The sequence below is a fragment of the Phycodurus eques genome, chromosome 9 (assembly GCF_024500275.1).
Source record: "Phycodurus eques isolate BA_2022a chromosome 9, UOR_Pequ_1.1, whole genome shotgun sequence".
Taxonomy (NCBI): domain Eukaryota; kingdom Metazoa; phylum Chordata; class Actinopteri; order Syngnathiformes; family Syngnathidae; genus Phycodurus; species Phycodurus eques.
The window spans coordinates 21,908,352-21,936,016 of NC_084533.1; the positions used below are offsets into that span (position 1 = coordinate 21,908,352).

The 27,665-nt window shown below is 39.8% G+C and overlaps 2 protein-coding genes across 2 annotated transcripts in view; both read right to left on the reverse strand.

Moving 5' to 3' along the window:
- Window positions 1-870, reverse strand: part of mrpl11 (mitochondrial ribosomal protein L11) — a 63,147-nt gene extending 62,277 nt beyond the window's left edge. Inside the window, exon 1 of the mRNA XM_061686013.1 lies at window positions 782-870. The gene's annotated coding sequence lies outside the window, so the exon portion shown is untranslated. The remainder of the gene's footprint in view (window positions 1-781) is intronic.
- A 2,500-nt stretch (window positions 871-3,370) lies between these two features.
- On the reverse strand, window positions 3,371-25,869 carry si:rp71-46j2.7 (uncharacterized). The gene is made up of 17 exons (XM_061686596.1): window positions 25,432-25,869; window positions 23,523-23,634; window positions 22,066-22,279; window positions 20,625-20,767; window positions 17,554-17,716; window positions 17,385-17,440; window positions 14,593-14,783; window positions 12,332-12,442; window positions 12,054-12,179; window positions 11,167-11,265; window positions 10,927-11,085; window positions 8,388-8,824; window positions 7,002-7,174; window positions 5,299-5,362; window positions 5,045-5,229; window positions 4,006-4,094; window positions 3,371-3,700 (listed from the first exon to the last, which is right to left on the reverse strand). Exons 1-17 carry the CDS (start codon window positions 25,867-25,869, stop codon window positions 3,602-3,604), a joined length of 2,859 nt encoding a protein of 952 aa, XP_061542580.1. The 3' UTR covers window positions 3,371-3,601.
- Window positions 25,870-27,665: the final 1,796 nt, after the last annotated feature.

Sequence of the window (27,665 nt, forward strand, 5' to 3'; positions counted from 1 at the left end):
CCTCACGGACTGTGTCTACAACATTATTTTGGGTGGACATATGTTGTTGTTGTTTTTTTTAACTAACAGTTTTGCAGGACTATGACAACACTTTAAAATGATCTCAAAATCAGCTTCTTAAGTGGTGTAGTTTCAAACATAACGCGTAACATTCCTTACCACTTCAAGTGCCACTTTTGGCCTACTAATATGCAATTAAACCTTAGTAGTAAACTACATGATATCAAATAAATACTCAAATGGCCTTTATGGAAAGCCATTTGAGTATTCATTCAATATTGATAAGGAAGCTACTAGTGCGTAGTGGTAGTAGTGTTTCTAATGCAGCACAACAGCTTTTTTTGTGAGGATAAATTGCATACTACTACGCTAAAAGTAGCTCTAGTAGTGGGGGGGGGGGTTACTAGTAAGATAGCTGCTCTACTAGTGAACGATAGTCGTTCTACTAGTGCTAGTGCTACTAGTTCTTACCAGTGAGGACAAAGAGCGTACTAGTACATGGCTGTAGAAATACAACGCGTTAGCAGAGTGAGTAAATAATTCACCAATGCTGTCGAAGTGCCGTGCAAAACCCCAAATGATTGTGAACGACAACAAATAGGCGACGAATTGCTTCCACCATTTCCAGCTCAACAAGCCGCTTCGGTTCAGACACATTGGACGTCACGCGCCTCACGTCAATGTCACAAACAGAATGAATGCGCCAACGCCGGACGTTTTAAAATAGCAGAATGACTGTGGATGACAGCACTAAAAAGACAGTTTAAAGCAGAAGACGTACCCGCTTGTCGTCCTGTGCTGTCACAATGTTTTTATTTCTGTTTTTCTCCTTCAGGGGGCAGACATGTTGGCTTCGTACTTCGCTTGTCCATTTGATGCTGATCTTCTCCACACCGCCACTCGCAGGCGTGGAGGGGTAACTGCAACTTCCCTCCACTAAAGTTGAACTTTTTAACCCTAACATATTCATTCATTCATTTTCCAAGCACACATTGTATGTGCAACGTCAATTTTTAACAATAACATCCTCGTAAAAATGCTAATGTGTGTGATTACAGTATATTATTTTGAGAAAGTTAATTGAAGTAGTTACACTACTATTACATTTTCAACAGGGTAACCAACTACACTTCCAAAAGGACGGTAATTGACCCAAAACTGCCTGTATAACATTAATAAATGGATTATTATCAGTTTCAGTGAAAAGGGAAAGTGTATTTTTATTTACTACATTGGGGGAAATTATTTTTGCAGGTGAAGATCTCACAACTTGTGTCAAGGCAATTTTTGACCTCTGTATAACTTATAGGATGTTCTTTTGAGCCACTTAGAAATAGAGTGGCCTAGCTCCATTTTTGCCATTTTGCACGAGAGCAATTTAAGGTTTTATGACCGCGACCATAGTGAGGATTAGCGGTACAGAAAATGGATGGATGGATGGATGGATGACTGCAACAACATATGGGGATTTTTATCTTGGTGATTTATATGGCAATGATGACTTTTTCTGGATACTTTGTTTTACAGAAATTTCAGTTTTACTCTGATTTGGGCACTTTCATGAAAGATGATAAAGAACTCAATCAGTCTTTGAATTTCACTTTCTGAGATGTTTTAGATGGCAAGGTGAAGCCCGGTGAATTTTACAAATGGCAGTTGGCCCAGTGTTGCGCTGATAAATCAGGAAACGTGCTGAGTGTCCCCTCTAATGTTAATAATTGGAATTAAACCTCAATTTAGAACAGTATTCATCTGAAAGATGATGAAAATGGACTTGGCCCACTCTAATTCTCAGTTGCTCATATGATTACTGCATTCTTCTACTGTTTCACTCTTTCGAGATTCCCCCCATGACTTTTAACAGAACAAGAGGTGCGTGTTTCTGTGGGGACCTGTGCAAACACGGACAGTTCTTCGGACTGTTTTAAGTTCCCTCTTGAACACAGTTACCATACCTGGTATAGAGTCCAGCTCACCTGCCACCCTAACGAGGACAAGAAATGTCGAAAATGGATGGATGAATGTATTCACCAATTCAAAGTCATGTGCACATTTTTAGTCCATGGTCATTTTTTTTTAGTGCTGTATGTAATTTAACATACAAACTCATGAAATGTCATTCACGGAGCCAGATAACGAGAAGTGCCTTTTCATTAAGAAATAACACACCACTGGGGATATGATTAATTTATCAGGAGATATAACTTTAGCATATTGTGATTATTATGATCATGATGATGGGGTTTCATAGTTGAAGTACTATCAAATTGAATTACTTCAATTAAAGCTTACAAATGCAGCGCACTGCAAAAAAAGACAAAATGTTGATGATAAATTAAAAATAAAAATGTAACAACACACATCACTTATTTTAACATTTTTGTTCCTGTAAAAAAATAAGTTCCCATATTTTTATCCATTTAAAATTCTAAATGTTAATTTTATGACATATTACAAGATTTTTTATATTATATAGTATATTTCGTTGTTTTTTTTAAGATGGTATGCATTTTTTTTTCTACCTGAAAAAATGTCATAAAAATTGAATGATGACTTGTTTTCTAGTAATCTCCCTCCAGTGACCTGCATCAGAATAATCCTGCAATTAATTCTTGTACATTTCCATTATTAAAATGTGTGAACACGACAGCACTGAACCAGGAATTTGTCTAATCCAGGACTGAAAAAAATTGCAAAATTGCCTGTAGGATCTGTGCAACGTCGGAACAAACTGAGAAGAGCTAATGCTCGGCTCATTTATTATGCATGCTTTTGTTTTGTTACCCTCCCTTCCATACACTGGCTCACTTCATGTATTTTCTTACCATTTGTTCCACTTTTCGCCTGGGTAGGGATTGCCTATGGGTGTGAAAAGTGCGAAATAAATCATGTTTCTTCTGTTCAACTATGAGGCATTTCAAATGGAATTTCTCGCATCCAAACCAAAGGCAGCGGCGCAAATGAAATGTGATGTGCGTAAGGTATGCGGTTCAAATTCTAATTTGATTGCAACTTAACTGTGACAATGACCTTCTCCTGATGTGCTTAATCACTTTCAACCACATTGTCATCATCACTGTCAAAATGAACCATCAAGCCGCAAAGTGAAAATGGAAATTTTGTTTTATTAAAACAACAATGAAAATAATGACATGTCAATTTAGTTCACATTTGACATTTTTCAAGTTTTCCGCATATGTGCTTTGTAACCATGACAAAACCTCTTGGTGTAAATAAGTCCTGTCAATCAGGATACAAAAAGTCAACCTACTAAAGTGTGAAAAAGTGACACCAAAAAAAAAATAATAATCAAAAGAAATTTTAAAAAGTGACAGAAATTAAATGTCTTCTTTGAGTTGAACAATCGGCATGTCACAACAGGAATCCCCAAGAGAGATTATGCATTAAAATCAAATTTGATGCAAAAGTCACATTCCTGTTTAATTTGAGGTAAAGATTATCAGAATGTGCTGACTGGCACTGACGTAGCTTGGAAATATTTGAAGGCATTTCAGAGCGTTTAATAAATAATTATACATTATATATATATATATATATATATATATATATAAAAAAGCAGCATTAAAAAGACATTCACAGATCAGGCGATGAGGTTGGTCACGTTCTGCAGGGCAGCAGCACTCCGATTTAGGGAATGGTCGTCGGGGAACAATTCCCGCAGCAGGAATGACAGGAGCATCTGAAAAGGGGGGGGGGGGGGGGGGGGGGGGGGGGTAACCGACTAGTTGTCAATTCGTCGTTGCACTCAACGTTCCAAACCCTGTAACTGAAACTTTGTTAATTCCTTCATTCATTTTAATTTCATACTAACCCTGACTTTATACCCTACTTTCATACCAAATACTGTCTCGAAACTCCATTCTGGAACCTTGGCTCTAAACCTTCCTTTGAAACCAAAGACCTACGCATCTTCAAATTGTAATTTTAATCCCTAACCCTTGTTTATAACCCAAACCCACAGTCAAAAACAACACAGTTACTTACATATACGAGTGCTTTGTTTTTCTCAGCGTCCTGGAAGAGGTTAAAAACATTCTCCATGTCCGTCTTCTTGAGGACCAGATAGTGCGAGTCTACCAGGAGGGAGCGGAGAACATTAAGATCAGGTAAAACTCTCATTATCAATTTTACAGTGTCCTATATAGCGAGTTCGCCATTTCGTAGTGCTGTTCAAATGTGTCGTGACTATTGGTTATCGCCTTCGTAGTGCCCTCAATGCATCTTGAGAAGTAGTGCACAAGTCATGCTCACGAGCAGAGCAATATTGATGCGCCCATACTACAGGATGATTGAAAAGTAACTCCCTATTTTTTAAGTTTCTGAACTATAATTCTTACAAGAAATGAACATGAGAAGAAAGTGTATTGGCTTGGAGTTTTATTAAAAATTTGAGATGGGCGCCACCAGTTTCTCAAGCCGCCTGGGAACTGCATTAACTGATTTCACAAGGAACTCTTGTGGGATGGAAGACATAACTTCTTGTATTCGCCCTTCAAGTTCTTCCAAAGTTGTTGGTTTGGTAGAATAGACTTGCTCCTTTAATCACGAAACACACACACAAAAAATTGAAACATATTCCAACATATGAATAAATAAGTGTTTGAAAATAGGGAGTTACTTTTCAATCGCCCTTTATATCGTGGGTGTTCAATACTACTTACGAACATTCACCTTACACTAATGTAGTTACATTTTTGTTGATAGTTGAGCGCCTTGAGTGTAGTACCACCATGCGCCACACCATGCTCGGCAGCGCCGAGATCTAGTGGAAGAGCTGCAGCATAAAAGCAGAAGGTCCCCAACTAAGCTGCAGTGATAGTCATTCCCACAGAGCAGATATACGCCTGTGAGTATTGTATGGTCTGATTGCACTGTGCTACTGCTCTGTTTGTGTTAAAGTCGCAGTTGTTTGACGGTTTACAATTACGCAAATTTCCTTTCCTTTCTTTCACTTATTCCCTAATCCCTAACACAGGCAGTGAGACTTCTGATCTAGCGCACAGAAGTACAGCAAGGCGCCTACATCGAGCGCTGATGAGGTTGTGCGCCCGCTCCCGGGTTTCGCTTTTCTCATCCTCCGTGCGAGGTGGCGGCTGAGGAGAAGTCGCCGCAGGGGTCTGCGGCCACGCTTTGTCGCACAGGGTTTGGATGTATGCCGCCATCTGCGTCTCACTCGGGTTCATTTTGTTCAAGAAGGAGTTGACTTTCCTGCACAGACAAACAGCATCACCCTCAAGAGGGGACACTCAACACGCAGGAAGTGGAAACCACACTCACTTTTTCAAAATGGGCATGACGGGCTTCAAAATGGCGTCAAATATGTTAATGAGAATGGAGTTTCCTATGAAGGAAGACAACAACAGCGTTAGTGTACAGTATATATTGAATATTAAGACTGGATTTACTCTGCAGGAAACTTTATTACAGTTCGTTTGTGCCCATGCTATAACGTGGATGTTCAAACAACAGTTTATTAATGTGTTTTTTGTTTTTTTTAAAACAGTCTACAAAAAAGTGCAAATTTAGAGTGATTTATATTGTCTATGTCCATATATTTAAAAAGATCATCTCATTATTGTGGCATTTAGGAAATACAAATCATTTTGGTAATCCTAATTGGCCTGAAAAACTGAAAAATGTTAGTCTGATTTCATGTCAGACTAATGTGTCAAAGTGTATGAATGTGTCAGACACATTTACAAAATGTGTCATTTTAAACACTCATGGCTAAAAACCGGCATCCCTGGGATTCCAATGTTTTTAGCTACAACTGTAGCAAGTGAACGTACAGGCGAACACGTACTGTGCGTCACAGACACGTCTGCTCGTTTCTCCATTCAATTATGGGCATGCAAACGCAAGGATTCCCGACCTTTTGGTCAGTCAGTTTGTATGAGCCTAAGAAATATCCTAAACTGTGGTGGAATGTCAGTACTCGCCCGGAAAAGCTGAATTTGTTTTTCCATCTTTGGCATCCTCTCAGATGTCAACGGCGACAGTCGACACTTAACTTTCGTCTTCTAACTGCGTGAACCCTTCCCCCCATTAAACTGACAAGTTTCAATAAAAAATATCTACCATTAAGCTTGTAAGGGCCAAAATTCCAAAGTGTTCTCTAAAACGTCCCGCGAAATAATTTACATGAAGTTTTTAACTGCATCACTCGCCCTAAAAATCTCTACTTTAATTATTCATGAGAAAAAGCAGTGTGGGGAGTAGAAGAGCCCATGTACTTTTGTCATCAATAATTGTTTCGTGAATTTATTAATTATTTATTTATTTATTTATTTTTTCAGATAATTAAACCAAGAGGGTGGCCACTTGTCACGTTGCTAATAAATAACAGACCGAAAAATATAAAAGCTGAACTGAACAAAACATACCGGTAAATAACAGACCTAAGAATATAAAAGTAGTACGTAAAGAAAATTGACGCTAAAATAAATCAAAGAAAATAAATATTTAGTTCAAAGATCAATTGAAAAGGTGGGTCTTGAGCCTGTTTATGATGCGTGTCGCCAAGTTCTCATCTCAATTACGCCTACGCAAACTTACTTATTTATGGCAGCACAGCTTGATGCTGTTTGACTTCCAACTGTTACTTGTCGCCAGAGGTGAACAAAATATTCATCCACATTATCTGCATCAAGGTATCTAAAAATAGCTGAAAGTTGAACAGACGCCGGCGGTGTCTTTGAGGTGTACATGAGGGTAAAGTAAACCCTGCATATTCGTGGTACATCATTCACGAATATACCTAATTGCCTTTATTTCCTGAGGAACCTACCCACAGCTATTTGCTGCCCCCCCCCCTCCCCCTCCCCCTCCCCCACCATTTGCATCTTTTGCATACAAAAACATTTAACTGATAGACGCGCATTGAAAAGTTGAGAGGTCAAAACCCCCATGTTGAAGTGATACATGTCGACTGAGATTTTTGCTATTCGCCTCATAAAAGGGGGATTACTGTACAAATAAACCTGATATTTCTTTCAGTAGATCAAAAATGGCTTTAGTGGCCTCCAGCTGCTCCCAGGTGCCTTGACTCCGGGCGCACGGTGGCTCATCTCCCCTGGCCGCGACCACCTGCTCCTTCCCTTTGGACTTGGTGGTGCCACACGACACCCTGGGGCTCGTCTTCTCCTTCTTAGCCCTGTAAAAACCAATACAAAAATAGTTCATGTTTTATATTTCCTTTGAGTAGTTCTAACAAAGATCGAAGTTTTTTTTTTAAATATGAGCCTCTACCAAATGGTTTAGATGGTACTTGATGGGAAAATAAACAGAGCATCATTTTTTTTTCCAGCTCAGAGATCATTCCATTTTTCCTTTTTTAATAACAGTGGTGCCTTGAGATACAAGTAATTGTTTTTCTGTGGCCACGTTCATAATCTCAAATCGCTTTTATCCTTGAAATGTCTGCAAATGGCATTAATCCGCTCCAGCTTTCCCCCCAAAAATAAAACAAAACAAAAATTGTCGTCTTGTGTATTTTAATGAGGAAAAATAGCACGCCATATAAGAAAATAGAATTGCATCCATCCATTTTTGAGTACCATAGCCTCAGATATGTTGGTGCTGATTTTCATCCCAGCCGCTTTCCACTCGTCTGCGAACCGCACCAGCGAGCGCTGAAGATCGTGGCTTGATGAAGCTAACAGAACCACATCTCCAAAAAGCAGAGACGCAATTCTGGGGTCACCAAAACCGGACCTCCTAAACGCCTCGGCTGCGCCCAGAAATTCTGTTCATAAAGGTAATGAACAGAATTAGTGACAAAGGGCAGCCTTGGCGGAATCCAACCCTCGTTGGAAACAAATAGAATGAAACATGTTTTTGTCACACTGCATCAATTGAATGACCATTGTGCTGCTCTTTCTAACGGCCACATAGAGGGCAGTGTAAGACAGACAAATATACTGTTCATTGAGCCATCTAAACTCCTCTTAGCTCATCAGTATGGCACTGATATTACTATATGACTGAGTACTGTTATACTGTCTGTCTACATGTGTTGTTGTACCTTTTGTTTTCAAGCCGTTGCAGCATTAGCATTAAGCTAGCAGACCAAAAGGCTAAGCTATGTGGTGGTTTTGAGTACACAGCATGTAATTCTCTTTGTTTTATGTTGGATTTCACGGTAAACTTCAACTTGGAGTGGAATTAAACAGTTTGTTCACTATCTTCCCAACAGCTGCAAAACTGCTGTTTGTTGAGAAGCGAGTTGAGTTCACTGCCACCATACAGCGCTCGTATCTCAAAGAAAGTCGGCTGGTCTCTCGACACATTTGAAAGTCGGGAATCTCAAGGTACCACTGTATTTGCTTTCTTAATGTGCTCTCCTGATTGTTAAAGGGCTGGATGACCTGGCATTGAAATGCAACCACGACGGCCCATTGGCGGCGTCCTCCCCGTGATTCCCTCCTTCGCGGCTGCAGGTTGGCGCGTAGTCCGACAGGGACGGGTCCTCGTCGCTCTGGTTTTTGGTGGAAGTCAGCGACTCCTGCGATCTGGATCTGGTTAGTCCCCTGATGATCATTTTAAAGTGCATTAAAGGATTGTCAGAATCCTCCGCCTTGTCCTGGCAACAGTTTCCAACGGAAGAGTCTGAGCTTAAAGATGAGGATGGCTCCTTTTCTGTTTCCATATTGTCTGCTTTGGGCGTCTCGCAGGAGGAGATGACAACGGTGGGAAGCGAAACGGTCCTAACAGCACAGCTCGTCTCCGTGGAGCCAAGGGAGTTTTCCGAACCTTCTGTGGACATGATGATTTCTTTAGAGGCTCCTGTCGGCGGGGTAGAGCTCTGGAAAGAAAATAATCAACTTCGGCTTGAGCAGCGTAGAGCAAAACAGACGCATCATTTCATTATGGCAAGCCATTTCAACATTTATTCCATATCCTTGATATCCAGCTTGAGGTCCATGTACTAGAACGATCTTTGTCCTCACTAGTAAGACAATTCAGCGCACTAGTAAATTGACTGTGTCTTACTTGTTGCCCCCCCCCCCGACCCCCCACCAATTTCTGTACACTAGTAAGACCACTTAGGTGTACTATTAGGGCAAATTCATGTTACTAATGAGGTTGGACATCTGTGCACCACTAGTGTAACACTGGATGTTAACTAGTAGAACTGTATAATATCAATAGGAGAAAGTTTGTAACATGAGTGTGTCACTTTAAACAGCATGTCTACTGTACATTTTCAAACAATTGATTGAAAAAGGCAATCTGTTTGTAAAGCACTGATGCTTCATTATTTTTAAAAAATGACACTACAGTAGGTCTATTTTAGTGGCAGTCTCTTGGGTGCGTATTCTAATTTCTATTACGCTGATTTATTCTTGAGCAAAATCGATCTGATGACAAAAAAATGTCAGCATTTTTATGAGGATGACTGCATCTCACAAATATGTATAATATAATATGTGGGTATCATAGTTGGAGATCAAGCAATTTTTACTTACTGTAAGCAGCTGAGTGCAGTTCTCCCACATAGCACACTAAATGAGCAAACACATCAAGGACTGTGTATCCCCTACAGACACAACTAAATTTGACCGCTTATTTGCTCTTTTTTCTGCACTACATTTCCTTCGGAGCGTCTTCACTGTGTGCATTCGTTGTGAGGTCTCATAGGAACAATACACCAATTGGTAGAAAAATACTGTCCATGCATGAGCAACTCTTGATATTACTTTGATGCAGCCTTCTAAAGCCCTTCTTCAGAACAAATTGAACAGTGTCTTGTTACTCAAGTGCGGTTCATCTGAGCAAGGCGGTGTGACACAAACAATGCATATTGGCTACACTTGGACATAATGAGTGACAATACAAGCGCTGCATAACAATTTTGGCCTTTGCAAAAGATAATATTGCTCACTTTTGAGTTGCACTGCGAGAGAAGTGCTCTGTCTTTACAAAGCCATAATTTGAGGAGTTCTTGTATTGGATCCCATGAGATTGTGCAGATTGTATTGTAATAGAAGGTATTCCACTAAGCAGGAGTAATAGTCATTGTGAGTAGGCTTTACACGATCAGGATTTTTGCGGCCGATGACTGATCAGCGAGTTTAAAAACTCGATGCCGATCACATGATAGAGGAATGTGTCTATTTAAATGACCTGTTTCGTTTACTGTATATACATGTGTACCTAATTGCTAAAAAAAAAAAATCTATTTACAATAAATAAAGTATCTTTGTTCCTCTATTTATGCCAGTGAGGCATAGTGACAGACAGAACAAATGAATGGTCTTCTATTAGATGGCAGGAAGTAAATACAGTTAATGTATCCGCTTTTTGTGACATTTTTTTTTGTTGGTGTGCCGTGAGATTTTTCAGTTATAAAATATGCTCCTTGGCTCCATAAGGTTCGAAATCACTGCTCTAGTCAGATCGTGTATTCTAATCAGTCAGGTCAAACCAACATTACAACATGACATAAATAATGGGTGCTAACTTACTGTCATTAAATTACTTTATTTTTAGTTAAATTACTTCACCCACACCGAAACTTTAGAGCATTATTTGGTAGTTTGCTCTCTTAGTGTTTTTTTGTTTAGTTTTTATCGCTTTAATAAATTATATAATCATGTATTGTTATAACAATAATAGTTTTATGTTTAACTGTTTTATGTTTAATTTTTATTTACTGTATGTGCAGCACTTTGAGATGTTTTTTTTTTTTTTTTTTTTAAAAGTGCTCTATCAACTACATAAAATAAGTTGCTCTTAGTGATTTGTGGGGAACAAAGGAGAAAAAAATATTGTTGTACAATGAATTTATAGCAGTTTGTTTGTTCATTTCCCCCCACAAAGGTGTCCAAAGGCTTAGTACAGTACATTTGATGAGGGACCAAAGGTTAAACCAGCGTTGTCGTTAAAAACAAAATACAATGTTACCTCTTCATCCTCTTGTCCAGGAGTGAGGAAGTAAGCCAAGCCGCTCAGCAAGCCCCACACGCCTCCGTAATGCTGCTCTTCATTCAGCAGCTTGTCCAGTGGACAGAGGAACTGGAACACCGGTTGTGTGTGCCCAATCAGAGTGTCAGATATTAATTCCTGGGAAGGAAAACAAGATGTTGAGTCAGGAGGAACACATCCAAGTGTTCTTTTTGTGTCAGGATTGGTTTTTTTTTCCACCTGCAGGAAGTGCTCCACGGAAACTTTTGCTTCTTCTTTGGTCTCGTTGCTGACCTCCAGCTCATTGACCTCCAAGATACTGGGCAAGCTGGTGGAGTCCTGGAAAAAACAACACATGCACATGACGGAATGTCTAAACTTTTCCAACTGAGAGCAACACACAGAAAAATGGAAAGAATAGTTTATGAAAATGCTAAAACCAATTCAACATGCAGTGTGAAAAGAAGGCAATAGTAATTGACACCCTGCAAAAGGTTTGTAATTTCCTACAGATGACAAGCTGGCAGCAAAGCACTTTTTCCAATAAGACAAGGTCATGGCGTGACGAAATGAAGCTCCTCCTCTCAATTTAACATAGTTGTGTGGCAGCAAGATGCCACCAGATTGCGCCAAATCAATATTTTTTATATAAGGCATGGCTTTGAACCGAGGACAAATGAAGTGAGTAGGTGAGTCTTTCAGCGAATTATGGAGGAAATTTTCCGCAAAAAATGCCAAACCGCAAATATGCCGGGGTTTGCTGTATTTCTTCCTTTTCCAACAGGCCTGAATACACCATGAGGTTTTATTGAAATGACTGGCTCACATAGAGATCTACTTGGTGTTAAAAAAAAAAAAAAAGTGTAGTACAGTGAAGCCCCACTTTTTTACAGTTTGCTATTCACAAATTCACCCGTATGTTTTTTTTTTTTTCCTATGACACCTATCCTCAGCTATTCAAAACTCTTTTGTGAAATTGTGAAAAAATGTAAACGATGTGCTCTTGTATGACAGTTACATCTTTTAAAACACTTATGAATGCAGAATGAGGTTTGATTGAAATGACTGGCTTAAAGAGAGTGATTTGATTGGCGTTAAAAGTGGATTGTGTAGTAATGCCAATTTACCTGCCACCTGTTTCTGAAATAGATGACATCCATGTATTTCTTCTTGATGTCCCACTGTAGGTTTTCAGGGCTGTCCCTCTCTTCCAGATGAACCGTGAAGATTAGCTCCTCATTTTCCCACTCAGCCTGCAACATACGGGGAGGGGGGAAAGAGAAAAAATAAAATAAAAATCACCGACTCAAACTGGGCTTCCAAGGACAGGCTTTCACAAAGCCTCTGCTGACAAATAACAGGCCCCGCAAGACATTCCGGACCGTCAGTGATATTTAGAACTCACATGAGGGATGCTGACTGCCCAACGGCCGACGCGCCACATTTCATAAGACAGCTTGAATTCCATCATGTCCTCTTGGACGCTTGTCAGGTAGTTCTCCAGATCGCTGTCCTCCTAATGGGGTTTGGCCACAGATCAACAATGAACTGACCCGGTTTCAAGAAATCACTCCCTATCCACTACATAGTGCCCAATATCCAGCGAGCCAAGACATGTACTTTGCATTAGGGGTGTCCCAAGCCAATATTTGAGAAGATAACAGTCTGACCTCAGCACAAAAATGAGCATAAAATAAAAAAAACAAAAACAAGACTGAGAAAGGGCTTTTGATTGCAAAATAATCATTTATTTACAGGTATACGACGATGAAACACACCGGGAGTGACACTCACTCACCGCATGGTTCTTTTACAAGGCGTTTGTCATAGACTCAATGAACTGCGTCATCTTTTCTCGAAATCGCAATATACTGTTTATACCATACATACACATACTCTGTTCAAGTGTGAGCTGCCTAAACATGTCCAACTTCCAACGTGCAGCCATTTCTCTCCCTAATAATCAATGGGACAAGCTGAGCTTCACCACCTTATCTTTATCTTCTACCCAAAAGCTGTGCTGCTCTCAAACACAAAGCGATGCAACACCACCATCTACAGGGATTGGTTAGTCATTACAGTGGTTTGCAAACGTTACATGCATAGACGAACTAGGCGAAACCCTAACCGTTGAAAAACTAAAAACTTTTTCGGTTGACGAAAATAAACCACCACAGCAGTGAATGAGACAAGTGCTTTGTTTATTATTATTTTGGAAACCACATTTAGCTTAAACAGCTGATGTTGATTAGGGCCTCACTTAACGCCGCATATGCACATGCTATACAGCCCCCATATGCGCACGCACCAACCGCTATATTCCTCTACAGTTGAGGTCCCAATGAGAGGAATGCTTGCTTTTACACGTGTATTGTATTTGTATTTTGTTTGCAATAAAAGATTGAACAGTGCTTTTCCTGCTTTGTCTCTCAGCCACGCCGATGTCTCCATTTGCGAAATTACGCCACCACTGACTGTGAAAGAAAGTCCTTAATTAGATCATCGATTGCACATAATTAAAATGTGGTCACGTGACGTAATTTTCTCCTCCTAAAAAATAATGTCAGTTAACCACATTTTAAGTGGCACCGATGTACAGTACATCTGAAGTACATTCGTGGGACTTTTCGCCACAGTGCGGCAACATTTGAATTTCAGATATTTGTGTCGCTCTGTGTGCCGGTTATTCGCCTGCTTCCACTTTAGTAGCAGCAACACTGTCGAAGGGCTGCAATTCTTTTTATTTTTATTTTCTTTCAAGTCTGACCACTTTTTATTTCTCCTGTCCTTCCTGTCATGTTTGTTGTTTATTTCTGGACGCTTGCTGTCATGATTCACCTTCCACAAGCATTGGCCATCATGTCTCTTTTATACTCAAGCGGTGCTTTGAATTGGCCATAGTTGGTTGAATTTGGGTGTGCAGCGGGCGGGATCCACGTGCGCACTTTACTCCACGGGGGGATCCACGTGCGCACTTTACTAAGCTGCACTGTGATTCCGCACGCACGGTTTGTTAGGTCTGATTTTTTGGGGTCGTACGCCATTTCCACCTTTTGTGCATACGTACACTTCGGAAAGAATCTATGCCCCTGGTACGCTGTAATTATATGACAGCAATGTAATTCACGGCACCCAATTTTAAAATACAGTAGTCCACTACATAAAAACGCAGTCGCGTTTAGGATCATTCACTCATTACCATCTCCCTAATCATCCATCCATCCATTTTCTGAGCCGCTTCTCCTCACGAGGGTCGCGGGCGTGCTGGAGCCTATCCCAGCTGTCATCGGGCAGGAGGCGGGGTACACCCTGAACTGGTTGCCAGCCAATCGCAGGGCACATACAAACAAACAACCATTCGCACTCACAGTCATGCCTACGGGCAATTTAGAGTCTCCAATTCATGCATGTTTTGGGGCTGTGGGAGGAAACCGGAGTGCCCGGAGAAAACCCACGCAGGCACGGGGAGAACATGCAAACTCCACACAGGCAGGGCCGGGGATTGAACCCGGGTCCTCAGAACTTGTGAGGCTGACGCTCTAACCAGTCGGCCACCGTGCCGCCTCTCCCTAATCATTTTTTTAAATAATCATATACTCAACGATATAAAAATCTCGATATAGTGATAATGGAGTAAGGAATGAGCGAAGGACGGGGAAGCCTCACCCGGTCGGAGTCATGCTGACTGTGCACAGAGCCCTCCCTGCTGCTGGCCTCATCCTCGTTGGATGCGTCTCCCCGGGCCGCCATGATCCTCATCACCAGCTCTCGCTCAAGCTTTTTCATCTTCTTCTTCTTGGCCTTCTTGGTCTTCATCTTATCCACAAATTTGGACCAGCCCGCCTTCAACTTGTTGCCTGACAGAAGCAGTTAAGACACAGACGCTACAAAACGTGGACAGATATACTGCAGAAAAGGACATTTCAAGCATTTGATTCATCCCAAAAGAAAAGTACTAGATTTATGCTTCGATATTGTACTATTATTATATTTACTGTCAAACTAAACATAAAACAAAGACTACTTATATGTAGATTTAAAACAACCACATAGCTTTGCCTTGGGAAATGGGACATTTAAAATGTGAAATGTAAATATTTCCTGGAAAAAGGGACGCTCTCTGCTCCTTTTCATTCAAATTGTATTTTCATGTCAACATATGTGCTTTTTTCTTTTATGTAATGAAATAAATGGAACAAATGTACAAAAATAATATCGCTAAATACATTTCTCATGTTAGAAAGCGCTCTCATCGCTGTATGTGTTAATAAAACATTAGGATTATCATCTTAAAGGCAAATCAACAGATTGTGCAGGTTTATATAATATTTGGAGCGGTATGTAACGTGAGTGAAAACCCAGAAGCAGCTCCCGTGCTTATACTGTTGTGATTAAACAATGAATTCGACCTCGACCTTCGATAGAATCAACACCAATAAAGCCGTGTTTGAACGCATAACAACTTTGTAGTAAGACGCCTGATAAAATAATCCAACTTGCTCATGATGTGCGCACAAATACATCTTATTAGCGCACTTGTTTGTCCACATTATGTAAACTTGCCGTGGTGTCGCATAAATATGCACAAGGCTCATTACTACGGTACCATTATTTGATTTAATTCACTCATTGATGCTGTTTGAGGGGCGGTGGCGTGAGGACGGCGAATAAATAAGTTTACATTAGCTGCTTGGACAAACAACGGAGAAACTAATTAAAATGTGTCAGGCCCACTGGCACAAACACGTCATAAAGACAACAACACACGGCAACTGATTAAACCGGTCCTGCACTCACAATACGGAGAATAATAATGATCCCCTCTGCTCTTCCTGATATCGCCCCCTTCCTCCGGTTTGAAAACAACACTCAAATGAAATGTGCTTTTTCTCTAGGTCGGAGCGGGAGAAAAATTCAACTTGCCCATCATTATCATCCAACCATGACAGGTACATTGATTTGTAGCTAAGAGCACAATATCAATTCAAACGTGGTCACGTTTGCTTTGGAGCCAAATAAATGGTCAAATTAGATGACTTGGAGGAGTTCATGTGCTTATACTTTGTAGATGTTCAGATCAGTGATTCCCAACCACTGTGGTGTGACACTATGGTGTGGGAGATCATCAGGCGTTAGGAATGTAACAATAGATAAATCTCACGGTTTGGTTATATCACGGTATTAATCTTACGGTACGATAATTATTGCGATATTGTGGGAAAGCGCACGGTATTGCAGTAAGGTTCACTGTACAGGTGGATCAGAGAGGCACACGCTGGAGAACAAAGAGCTATTTTTCTTGCTGGCTGAGTCCTCGATAGGCTTTGGCCATTTCTGTGCGTTTACCAACAGGTTTTTGTGAAAAAGACATCTTCAAATCATATATTACCGTTCATTTCCATCCCTGTTCATCCAATGTTTACATTCACGTACCTCCCTAATGCTATTATGGCTGCAGCAATAATCATGCTACGCTCACAGTAACACTGTCTATTGAGAAATTGTCTGTTCACTAATATGCGGTATTTATTGTCTTGCCACGTGGGCCAGTCAGCCAATTACCAGTGTACTTCTTGAAATGTGGTCACATAGTCACATGGGTTACGCAGCCAATCAGGTGCATATATACTGTGACAAGAAAGTGGAGAGAGTGCAGTAGCAGCCCGGCAATAGGTGACGCGATTGCGTATGGCCGACACCAAACTAAATTTTAAGCACAATGGCTCATTGTTTTAAACAGAGACAAGACGAAAATATCGAGGCGACAGTGGGAAAAGAAATGGATCATTCTGTGCTTGGGCACAAAACAATAGCACTTAGCGGACAGTGCGGTTGAAACAAGAGCCACGGAACACAAACCAAATACAAACAGTCTCAACCACAGATTGTCTACTTCAGATAGACAAATGCAAGTCATCGTGAAACAACAAGAAGGCCTTCAATTATTATTAGAATAGTAAAAATAATTCCTTTCGTGCATGTCAATGTGAGTACCAGTTTATATTTAAAAAATGGATGTGGCACAAACACCACACTAAGAACACTACAGTAAGCTCTTGTACTTTTTATTACCAGTTCGTCATAAATCTAAATTGAACCTATGTCAAACTAGAGAATACAATTGGTGTAAAATTGTATGTAAATGCTGAAGAGCTAAAGGTGAACTGAAATGCTGTGGAAATGTAATTGTTGAAATGTAAAATGTGAGACTTGAAGCTGTAATGGTTTGAAGTCGGTTAAGAAATGTGGAAAAAGTAAGTAAAGATGTAAACTTTTCTCTTAATTTTGAAATTTTGAGCAGAGGAGGCTAAGGAGGACCCCAACTCATCTTCAATAAATTATTAGGGCTGCCAAGATTAATCGACTAGTCACGATTACGTCGACGATCAAAATTGTCGACAATTAATTGAATAATCGACGTAAGCTTATAAAGTGCAGCCCCACACTGTCAAACAGACCTTTGCCTTTGCCCTTAATCTGGCTGCTGGTGGAAACTTCCACTCCCTCCAAGTTCCTACAAAACCAGAGACAAAGCAGTCAGCACCAAGCACACACCCGCACGCACGGCTACTGATCATAACGATGCAGGGAAATCAAGCAGTGCGCCGGGTGACGGTGGCTACTCACACTTGAGCGCTGTCGTCCTCCTGCGAGTCCAGAGAGGCTCGTTCTGGGTCGGAGGCTCTCAGCTCCTCTGTAGAACCTTTAGCAGATACGCTGTCAAGCTGACTCACCACCAGCTGGTTCAGGTTGTCAGGGTCAGACAACCATGTCACCAACAGGCCAAGACCTTAGGAGGAAGGGGGGGAAAATAAATAAATAAAATAAAAACACTCACTCACCGTCACCAACACTTCATTAGATACACGAGCACTCTCCAAAGAGTGCCAATGCAAGACAAAACAAGCCTAGGAGGTTCAAGGGGGAGGAAAAGGGGGGGGGGGGAAAAAAACAGGCACAAAATGTTACTTCACAGTGACCCTCCACTTTAGTGTAGATATGTAAGCGATTCTTTTCCCTAATGGATTTTACAATGCAGGCGAGTCAAAATTTAGAGTTCCGCACCTTGATTTAGTACCTCGTTGTGCCACAACATGCCAGGCAGCACTGAGCTCTACTTAAAGAGATCAGCAGTGTTTAAGAGCAAGAAGAGACAGAGAAGGTCCCCAAGTAAGCTGCTGTAATTGTCATTGGTTCCACAGAGCAGAGAGAACGTATGCCTGTGAGTATTGTTCTATGCTATGTTTGTATGTATTGCTGCTCTGTAAGTGTTAAAGCAGTAGTTGTTTGAAGGTTTAGAATCGCAGTTTATCTATGCTAATTTCCGTTAGCCCGTCTAAGGCATTTTGCATTAGCATTAAGCTATCAAACTTGTGTTAGATGAAATTATATGGTTTGGTTGAACATTTTGATGTTTAAATATACAATTTTCAATTATCTTGTTTTATGTTAGCATTACAATAAACTTCGACCGAGGGTGACAAACAGCTCGAAGGAAGCACGCGTTGCTTCTTATTTGGTAAATTGTGTGAGTCGTTTCCTCTCCTCAAAGTGATGATGTACAATAGTATCCTCAAAGTTACTATTTTCTGTTTGCTCCCACGTTGTCAGCGCAAGCAGTGAACGTCAGTCAGAATGTGCTTTTGACGAGAAAAAACATTTATCTTTTAAAAAATTTGAACGAATTGACAACAATCGATGAATCACCCATCCCTAAAGGATGAATTATGAAACCTACATGTCAAACCTCCAGTCATAACTTTTATTCATGTCAGTTTGAAATCTCCCTTTTGTCTGTTTCCTAGTTTAAAACAAATGTGGTTTCCTTGAGTCAACAGTTAATCATATGTCTTATCGTTTATGTGTGGAATAAAAAAGTGAGATGTGTTTGAAGGCTGTTTGTTATTTTTGGGTTGAACACAATTCAAATGCTCATATATATAATAAATATATTATAGCCTTCTAATGCATTGTACAGTTGAAAACAAGTGACACAAATCTCTTTTTAAAGTGCCTCAGAGTAATCAAAGTCCTTGCATAAGTACGGTGGCTAATTACTACGGACATAAACCGCATTAATGTTGGAGGAAATTGCTGTGTGATATTGCCAACTCAATTATACAGCATATGAATTAAATGTTTCATCGATACTTCTTTGGGTGCATGCCAACAAAAATAGAAGCGGCCTGCATTTGGGGGATAATTCTTCAATTATGGCCATGAAAGGCATTTAATTTAAATGCATTGCAATAGCAAAACCTGGCAAAAGATTAAAGATACGATGTTGTTTATATATATATTTTTTTTAAGACGAAGTCATAAAAGCAGAATATAAATCTCTGCACACGGACTTCGATAAAACTATAAAAAATAAGGCACCTAACACTCCAATAGAGTATGTATATATGCATGGTATAAACTAGGGATGCAACTAACGAATATTTTAATAATTGATTACTCTGCCGATCATTTTTTCAATTAACTGATGAATTGGATACAAAAATATTTTTTAACTTCCATCCCTTTATTCAAAAACATGACTATTTTTAATTGACAGTGCAGAAAAATGATTATACAATAATTCAGTTGCTGGTTTGGTCCATAACATCCGTTAGAAAGTCGGCAAAAATATTGGTCATTGTTTTCCATAATTAAAGCAGATGTTTGCAAATGTCTTATTTTCATTCAACCCAAATATAATCAGTCTGCTTTCATGGAGGACTACAGAAATCTGATTTTATTTACTGTTGAGAGGCTGAAAATCCGAGGATTTTGAATATTTTTTAGTTAAACAAGGTCTCTAAACAATTAAATGGTTATCAAAATAGTGGTCAATTAATTTCAGAATCGATTATTTGCGATTAATCGTTGCACCTCTAGTATAATCAGTATGTCACGTAGGTAGTAGAATGCGTGTCGCGATTATGAGAAAAAAATGACGAAGTTCAGAGTGAATAACACCACGTGAAAAAAACATTGACATTCAACTCGAGCCGTGTGGTTAGCCGGCGTTGCTCACAGCGGTTTTCCTAGTTGTACGTATACTGCATCTATAAATATATGACATGGCCATCAAACCTCCTCTCTCAGCCTTGTTTTTCTTGTTTTATAGTTTTAGATGTCACAAAAGCAAAACATTGCATTAAAGACACTGTTCTGAAAAATGTACAATTCACAAAAAAAAAAAAAACAATTTTAAAAAACTTCTCTCCCCTTTTTGGTCAGAGATCAGCCCATTTTCAACTACTGATTAGTAAAAGAAACTTATTTCAGGTTAAAGGAGAGAGTCTACTCTTTCTTTTGGTAGGGTCGGTACTTATATTTTTAAAGAACAACATATTCTGTGGGTCTTAAAAGATGAGCCAAAATGCGATAAAACAACGTGCAATTTGGAGAACTGCTTTGAAAATGTACATAGGCAATTATAAACATTTTTAGGGGGTGCGTAAATTACTTGCCTTTTTCACTTTTCGCAACAAGGCTTGGCCCCTATTACCTGCAAATAGGTTTAATTTACAAGCCATTAAAAAGTTAATTTTCCATACTGAACATAAGTGGTCACAGTGTGTAATCCTTCTAACTGTTAACAAACGGCAATAAAAAAAAAAATTATAAAAAAAGTCATGACTTTGCACTGGGCTTGGGTAAAAAAATTCCTGGCGCTTGTGTAAGCCTGTCATCCTTGAATGCTTCCTTACCCTTTAAGGCAACGATCTCACTCAAGGCACAGCGGGTGACTTGTTGGCCCCACAGCTGCTCGGGAAGCAGGTTACGTACTAGAGCATCCGAGAGCTCTCGGAGCAGCGCGATCTCTTCAGCTCTGCACCTCAAAAAAAGCTGCCTGACGACAAGAAAAAAAGAAAAAAGAGCAGAGGAAAACCATCCCGGGATTATTAATTGCCCCGCAATGCTATTTATGACTGCAGAGGTGAAAAATCACATGTGCTAAATCGTCAACGGGCCACTTTTTAAACATCTTTTCGCAGGAACAACAGCCATGACTGCAGGTAAAATCCAATAAAGCGCTGTAAATTATTCATGAACGGTAAAACATCCAGAGGTATTTATAGGCACGTTATTGAGAGCAAAGAGCAGCTGAGGCAGCAATAATTGGAGGATTTGGTTTTTTTTTCTTCGCCAAAATAATGCGCAGCCTCGAACACTGCAAGCTGCAAATAAAATGTTAATTTGTACGGATTTGTAGCACAATTCTCTATTGAGCAGTGTTTCCGAGCCTTTATTGAGCGAGGGCAGTTATTTTACATTAGACAAATGTCACAGCACTCCACCAAACAAAAATTTATATATACTGAAATAATAATGATGAGTAGTAGTAGTGAAAAGTTACGATACGTCGCTGGAGTAGATAGGTGAACAAATGGAGTTTTTCCCTTGAAAATTCATGATTTGCTACTCACAGATTCATTCGGATTTTGGGGGGAGCCTATCCTCCATTATTTGCTGAAAATGTGTATATAAAAATATATATTGCTTTGGCTCCAACTCGTGGCATCTTAATGCCAAGGGACTAAGTTGAAGTGAGTTGAAAACTTACAGTAGTGATTTGCCACCACCTTGTGGCATCAAAAGGCAAATACAATATAAAACCTTTTAGAGGGCATTTGCAAAAACATTTTGCAAATGGCAATGTCATGGTCTTCTAATTTATTTTTTATGATCTAATTGTAGATTATGCTTATGTTGAAGTTAAACTGGTTATTTTTCAATTTAAATATATGTTTTAGTTTTTGTTGGTTTTATTTAAGGTTATTTTCAGGATTGTCTCATTAATTGTTTTTACTGTATTCAATTGTAGTACATTCTTATGTTTAAAATTAAACTTCATGTCAACCATTGGTTGATGATAAATGGGTCCGTTTTTCTCATACCTACTGTTGCTGACTATTGTTCTCTGAGTAATGTCACTTAATTGAAGCCGTCTCTAACATTTCATACTACAAAATAACTATGTATGATTTGTGCGGAACTGGAAAACTTGTATCGGGACATCCCTACAACAAATATTACCTTTATTGTCATATCTTTAGCTAAAGACCACTGATAACCTACAACATAGATACACACAAACACACACATGAAAAACACACACCAGAATTGTACTTCCGGGGTTCTATTCACCTGTCGGGGTGCTTTGCGTCATGCAAGTGCTGCGTCAGAATACGAATGGAGCCCACCACTGCTTGACAGACGTCCAAGTCCCGCGTGTGTTGGATAACGCTGTCGATGACGAAGTCAAACTCCCTGCTGAGCGCCTGGTGCAGGGGCTGGCGCTCGCACGGCTCAGGAACGTCGTACCACGGCAACACCAGCCGAGCATAAGCGCACTGGAACACTGCGGAGATGAAACGCACCCGGAAATTCAATGGAACGTACACGACTCACAAAAAAAAATAAAAATCTGGATATTGGGTAAAATTTCAGGATGACCCTAAAATGCACGCTAACCTTTCCAGGTGAACTCAATTTGACCTTGTGCAAACTTTTTATTCGTGAAGTTTGCATGTTCTCCCTGTGCTTGCGTGGGTTTTCTCTGGGTAGTCCGGCTTCCTCCCATGTTCCACATGCATGTTAGGTAAGTGTGAATGTGTGTGTGAATGTTTGTTTACTGTGGCCTTTAATTGGCTGGCGACCTGTCCAGGGTGTACCCCGGCCTCCCGCCCAAAGTCGGCTAGGACAGCTTTCAGCTCACCCGTGAACCCTAATGAGGACAAGCACCACAGAAAACTGATGGCTACGTGCCATTTTGAATATGATTTTATATTATGATCAAACTTCCACACACTCTTGGTGCAGTACAAGCATTTCCCAAAAGTATAGGTGACTGGAATGCTCTTCTTTATTCTTGTAAAAGTTTATGGGATCATTTAAACAGTGCAATACATATGAATAATTTTCAGAATGTTTAAAAAAAAAATACAAATTAAAATACAAATACAAATTGTTGTCTGGCTGTAGAAAAATTCATGGATGAAACTAAAGTTGAGTTTGTTAACATTTCCCTGTAAATTCTAATCCTACACACACACAATGTGTGGATAAATACGTCATGTGGGGGGGGGAAGTTACAATGACAAGTGTCATGGTTTTACAAGTACACTAATCGTGGTTACAAGCGCCATTATTTCGCATTCTTAGTTACGACGTGCTCTGCAAACGAGTCGTGAAGAGACGTTGATTAAAGGCGGTTTGGAAACACGTCAGAGAAGCATGCAAAGCAGACATGTTACTTCCCGTTCTGCCTCATACTTGAGTAAGATCCATCTTTTTGGTGGGTGGGGTTTCGGGTTTCCCTCCCTTTCCCTTGCCAGGATGCCCCTCCTAATTGAATGTAACGTGACCTCCTCACAGTATACTGTGTCAAGTCACAACACAACACTGCATTGGCTACCATAACAACTAGAAGGCTTTGTGACACCACCGCATTTATCAAGATACTTTATCATTCATTGAAACAAAGATTTCCAACCACTGAGTAAGAACACTTGTGTGTGAAGTGAGACAAGATCGTTATTTCTGTATATGTACTACTTGCCATGCTCAGTAAATGTTGGGAAACACTGCGTGAACGCACCCACCTTGCTGAAGAGATCTTTTGGCACGAGGATAGTGGCACCCCAAGGAGCCCCCAGTGTCGTTGTCATTACCTTCTGCAGTTAAGTCGCTACTAAAGTGCTCATCAAGAGTCTCCTGTGGAAGACAACGAAAGTCGTGAGCGCCCTGAACTGAACAGCACTTCAACGTTTCGCTAGCCTAATAGCATAATTGTCTAAGCCACAGGTGTCAATCTCAAGGCCCGGGGGCCAGATCCGGCCCGCCACTTGATTTTATGTGGTCTGCGAAGGCAAATCATGTGTGTCAACTTCCATGATTCTTGTTAAAATCTGCACCGAAATTTCAAACAGTCATAGATCATAAATGATCGTGTTGAGATACTGCAAGCATTTTTGTGTTACCAAAAATAGTTGAAAACCCCATTACCCTTGATTTCCGATTCCAAAACTAGTTCATAAATTTCGTGTAAATATGATGAGGCGATTTAAAGATTTTTATGGTTTCACAGTCACAACGGCCCTCTGTGGGAAACTGTAACTACAATATGGCCCGCGACAAAAATGAGTTTGACACCCCTGGAAAGCCATTTTTTAACTTACTGACACAATATCAATAAAAACATACAAATGTGATTTTAAAAATGATTTTTTTTTTTTCTCAGATTGTCAGTCCTCCATGTCATGGTAAGCCACAAACGTTGAATGGAGGCAATTGGACTTTTCTTGTATGCCAAATTTGTTGTGTTTTTCTTGTTTTCCCAAAATGTTCAAAAATGACTTAGGCAACTATGCTATTTGGCTAACGATTTGACATTTTCACAAAGACCTGTTTTGAGTACAGTGGTGTAAAATACTCAAATAGATTTGTCAGATGTCTGTACTTTACAAGAGTATTTATTTTTCTGATGACTTTTTTTACTTTTACGGATTTGTATTTTCGACTCCTTTGTTAAAATGGGTTTGTTTCTCAGCGAATGACAAGATGCAAAAAAAAGAGGTAAGAAATCTTGATTGATTGAGATCTTGGGGACTAAAATACGGCAAGACGGTCGGAGACAGCAGCAGCACGGGGGAATGCTCACCAGGAAGCACCGACAATGACAGCAACACATTCGGAGAAGCAAGACATTCCCCATCCGTGACCATATTTAAGAGAATAATTTAATGTTCTCAGCTATAAGAATGATTCGTGGCAAACGTGTTATATCTTGTTCCTGCCTAAAACACCACTAGCTTCTCAAAAATGTCTCATCTGACAAACATACAACTAAGGTGTATTTTTGCTTTTTGTTGTTGTTGTTGTCTTTTTTAGTCAGTTCACCACATTAGCAAAGCAACGGGGACACGTTTTGATAAGCTTTCTAGTGACCTTTTTTGTGCATGTGATTTTATTTATTATTGATCCATTTTTTTTCAATGACAAAAAAAAAAATGAAAAATGCAATAGTCAAAAATAAAACAAAAGGTCTGAAGCTAGAGCTTTCTAAACTCCTTTCAGGTTTCAAAAAGTATATAATATGGTATATAAAGTTTTAAACAGAAAACGGGTTCTTTTTCCCCATTTCCGTTGTTAATTGCATTTAAAGTAATACATTTCTAGATAAAATAAAATATTTTCTCTTCTCAGTTCGAGCACAAATATACAGTCCACTCATAAAAGAGGGAAACTATATTGCGTGCAGTTTTTTTCTCCTTGTTGTGCCAAGTTATCATGTCATATTAGGAGGGTATTCTATAGAACTGACAGTTAAAAAAAATACTACTTTTCAGAGTCTTTAGCCAACTTTTTTTTAATTATTACTATTATTATTATTATTATTATATATCAAGTACAGGAGTTGACCGAGTATTTCTGCCTTTACCAGTATAGCTTATGAGAACTTTTGCCACCTCTGTAAGTCTCTCCTTTAATCAAGTATTTGTATTCGTTCACCTGGAGGGCGTCCTCGTCGGTTTGCGTGCTGCTCTCCCGGCCGCTGTCGGCCAGCAAAAGCGGCGTGGAAAGGCAAAAAAAGAAGAAACAGACAAAATACTGAGCGAGAGCTCGTCCGGAGTCGGTGAAGTACCAAAGCAGGCCCAGCGTCACCGCCATGGACACACGCCATCCATACATCTTTTCCTCGTCCTTCTCGCCCTTTTCCACCTCACCACGGTCTCGCGCGACCCCGAGTCCGAACATGGAGCGGAATGAGGCCCCCTCGGTCCGGCAGCATCGCGAAAACAGGCGGCGAAGAGACGACGTTGGCGAGCTCAAGTCAATAAAAGTGAAAACAGGCGGTGGAAAGAGCACCAAAGTTGGGCCAACGGGCGACTTGAACGGCGCGCTGTGATTGGCTGAAACCCGCGTGGCACTTCCAGGGAAGGGCGCCATCTACAGGACACTTCCAGTACCGATAGATAGATAGATAGATAGATAGATAGATAGATAGAATAAAACGCAGCATACATTACAAAAATACAACACATCACATTTTATACATTACAATACATTCATAATTGTCGTAAATGTATAAAATTGAGATGTTTCAATACTGCCATATGATTTCTCTGTATAGTTCAGTCTGAGTGTACACCACTCCAAAACTACAACCACAATAACAATCATTTATGATCAATTAATATGTCTGACAGTACTCTTTTTGTGGATAGTGAGTGTACATATCTCGCCATCCTGATTTATGTGTTTGAAAAAGATGTGCATACATTTGTAACATTATTTATCATAAATGGAGGGATCCTTCAAACAACAGTGTTGTCTTTTGACATTGACTGTCTGCCTTCCCAGTTAACATGGATATTTGACTTCTGAACCCATCATTGGCAGTGAATGTGAACCCAGATGTGTGTGCAAATCAAACTTTATAATTGCATTTGCTCCAAATTTATGAACATGCTAGCATTATATTTTGAATTAAAAGGAGCGTGTAATCATTTTGAGGTGTTTAAATGTGTCGTGTAGACCAAGCTTCTTAAGTACAGTCGTTAACTTAAGGCAGACAATTGTGTTTAATTAATCAGAGGACTGATGTACAACCGGGACTTTCAAACTAAAACAGTTTGGAAGCGATCCAATTTCCTCTCATTTTCCCCTCTGGTAAACTTTGGAATACTAATTGGCACAAATCAAACGGTAGGTTTTCTCTCACGCCATGCATACATTTAAAAACCTAAAAAATATATGTATCTTATATTTGCCAGGAGGAGTAATACACCTGCAGGAGATCCAGTGAGCATTTTGATGGATTGCTTTCAAATTGGATTGGACAGATGTTCGGCATCTATGCAAAGCTGAGCATTCCGTAGCCTACTGAAACACTGAACATTTGGACATGTTACATTCCAATAGTAGTGCACTGCAGACAAGCCATTCAAACGTCAATTTTCCATAATATTTTGAGCCGGACACTTTGTCGGGATCACGTTAAGTCTGCTGGCAACAGACCGTATGACCTCACAAGTCGCCCAAGCAGACGGCATGACTGTCAGGAGCGTCTCCTTCACTAATCCCGTTTCAAATTGTTGAACAATTTCAGGGCGGGGGGCATCTCTGTGAATGAGGGGTTGGTAGGATAGGACGGACAGACAGAGTGACAGCCTCATTAGACATTTTTGGAGCGTGATATTTATGACATTTCATAAGGATTAAACCAGGGGTGTGCAAACTATGGTTGCGTTCTTTAATCTGGCCTGTTAAGCATCCTGTAATGAATCTGATCATATTTGCTGCCTTTCTTAAGCATTTTTCCCTTAATATCGCATCAATTTAAATGTATTTTTTTTTTCATTTTGATTCATCCATCTAACTAATTAATTGGTTAGCTGATTTAAATACATTAGAAAAAATATAGTGTGTGTGACTTTCGTCTTTTCCCTGTCAGGGGTCGCCACAACTAGTCACTCGCATGATTTGTTGCAAATTTTTCCATGAACTTTTAAATAGAAATGGGTGTTTTCTTTCAGTTGGAAATACAAATACAAAAAATACTGAATCGAGAAGACATTTGCTATTAATATTTCCATATAGCAGTGGAGCTGGATGTTGTATTTGGCGATTATATGACAGATAGGGAGGAGGTAGATGATGAAATGAAGGGAACACAGGACAGAGTCTTGAGGAACACCTGAGCAAAGGGTGGATATCTGGGAAATGTGAATGTTTTAGTTGTA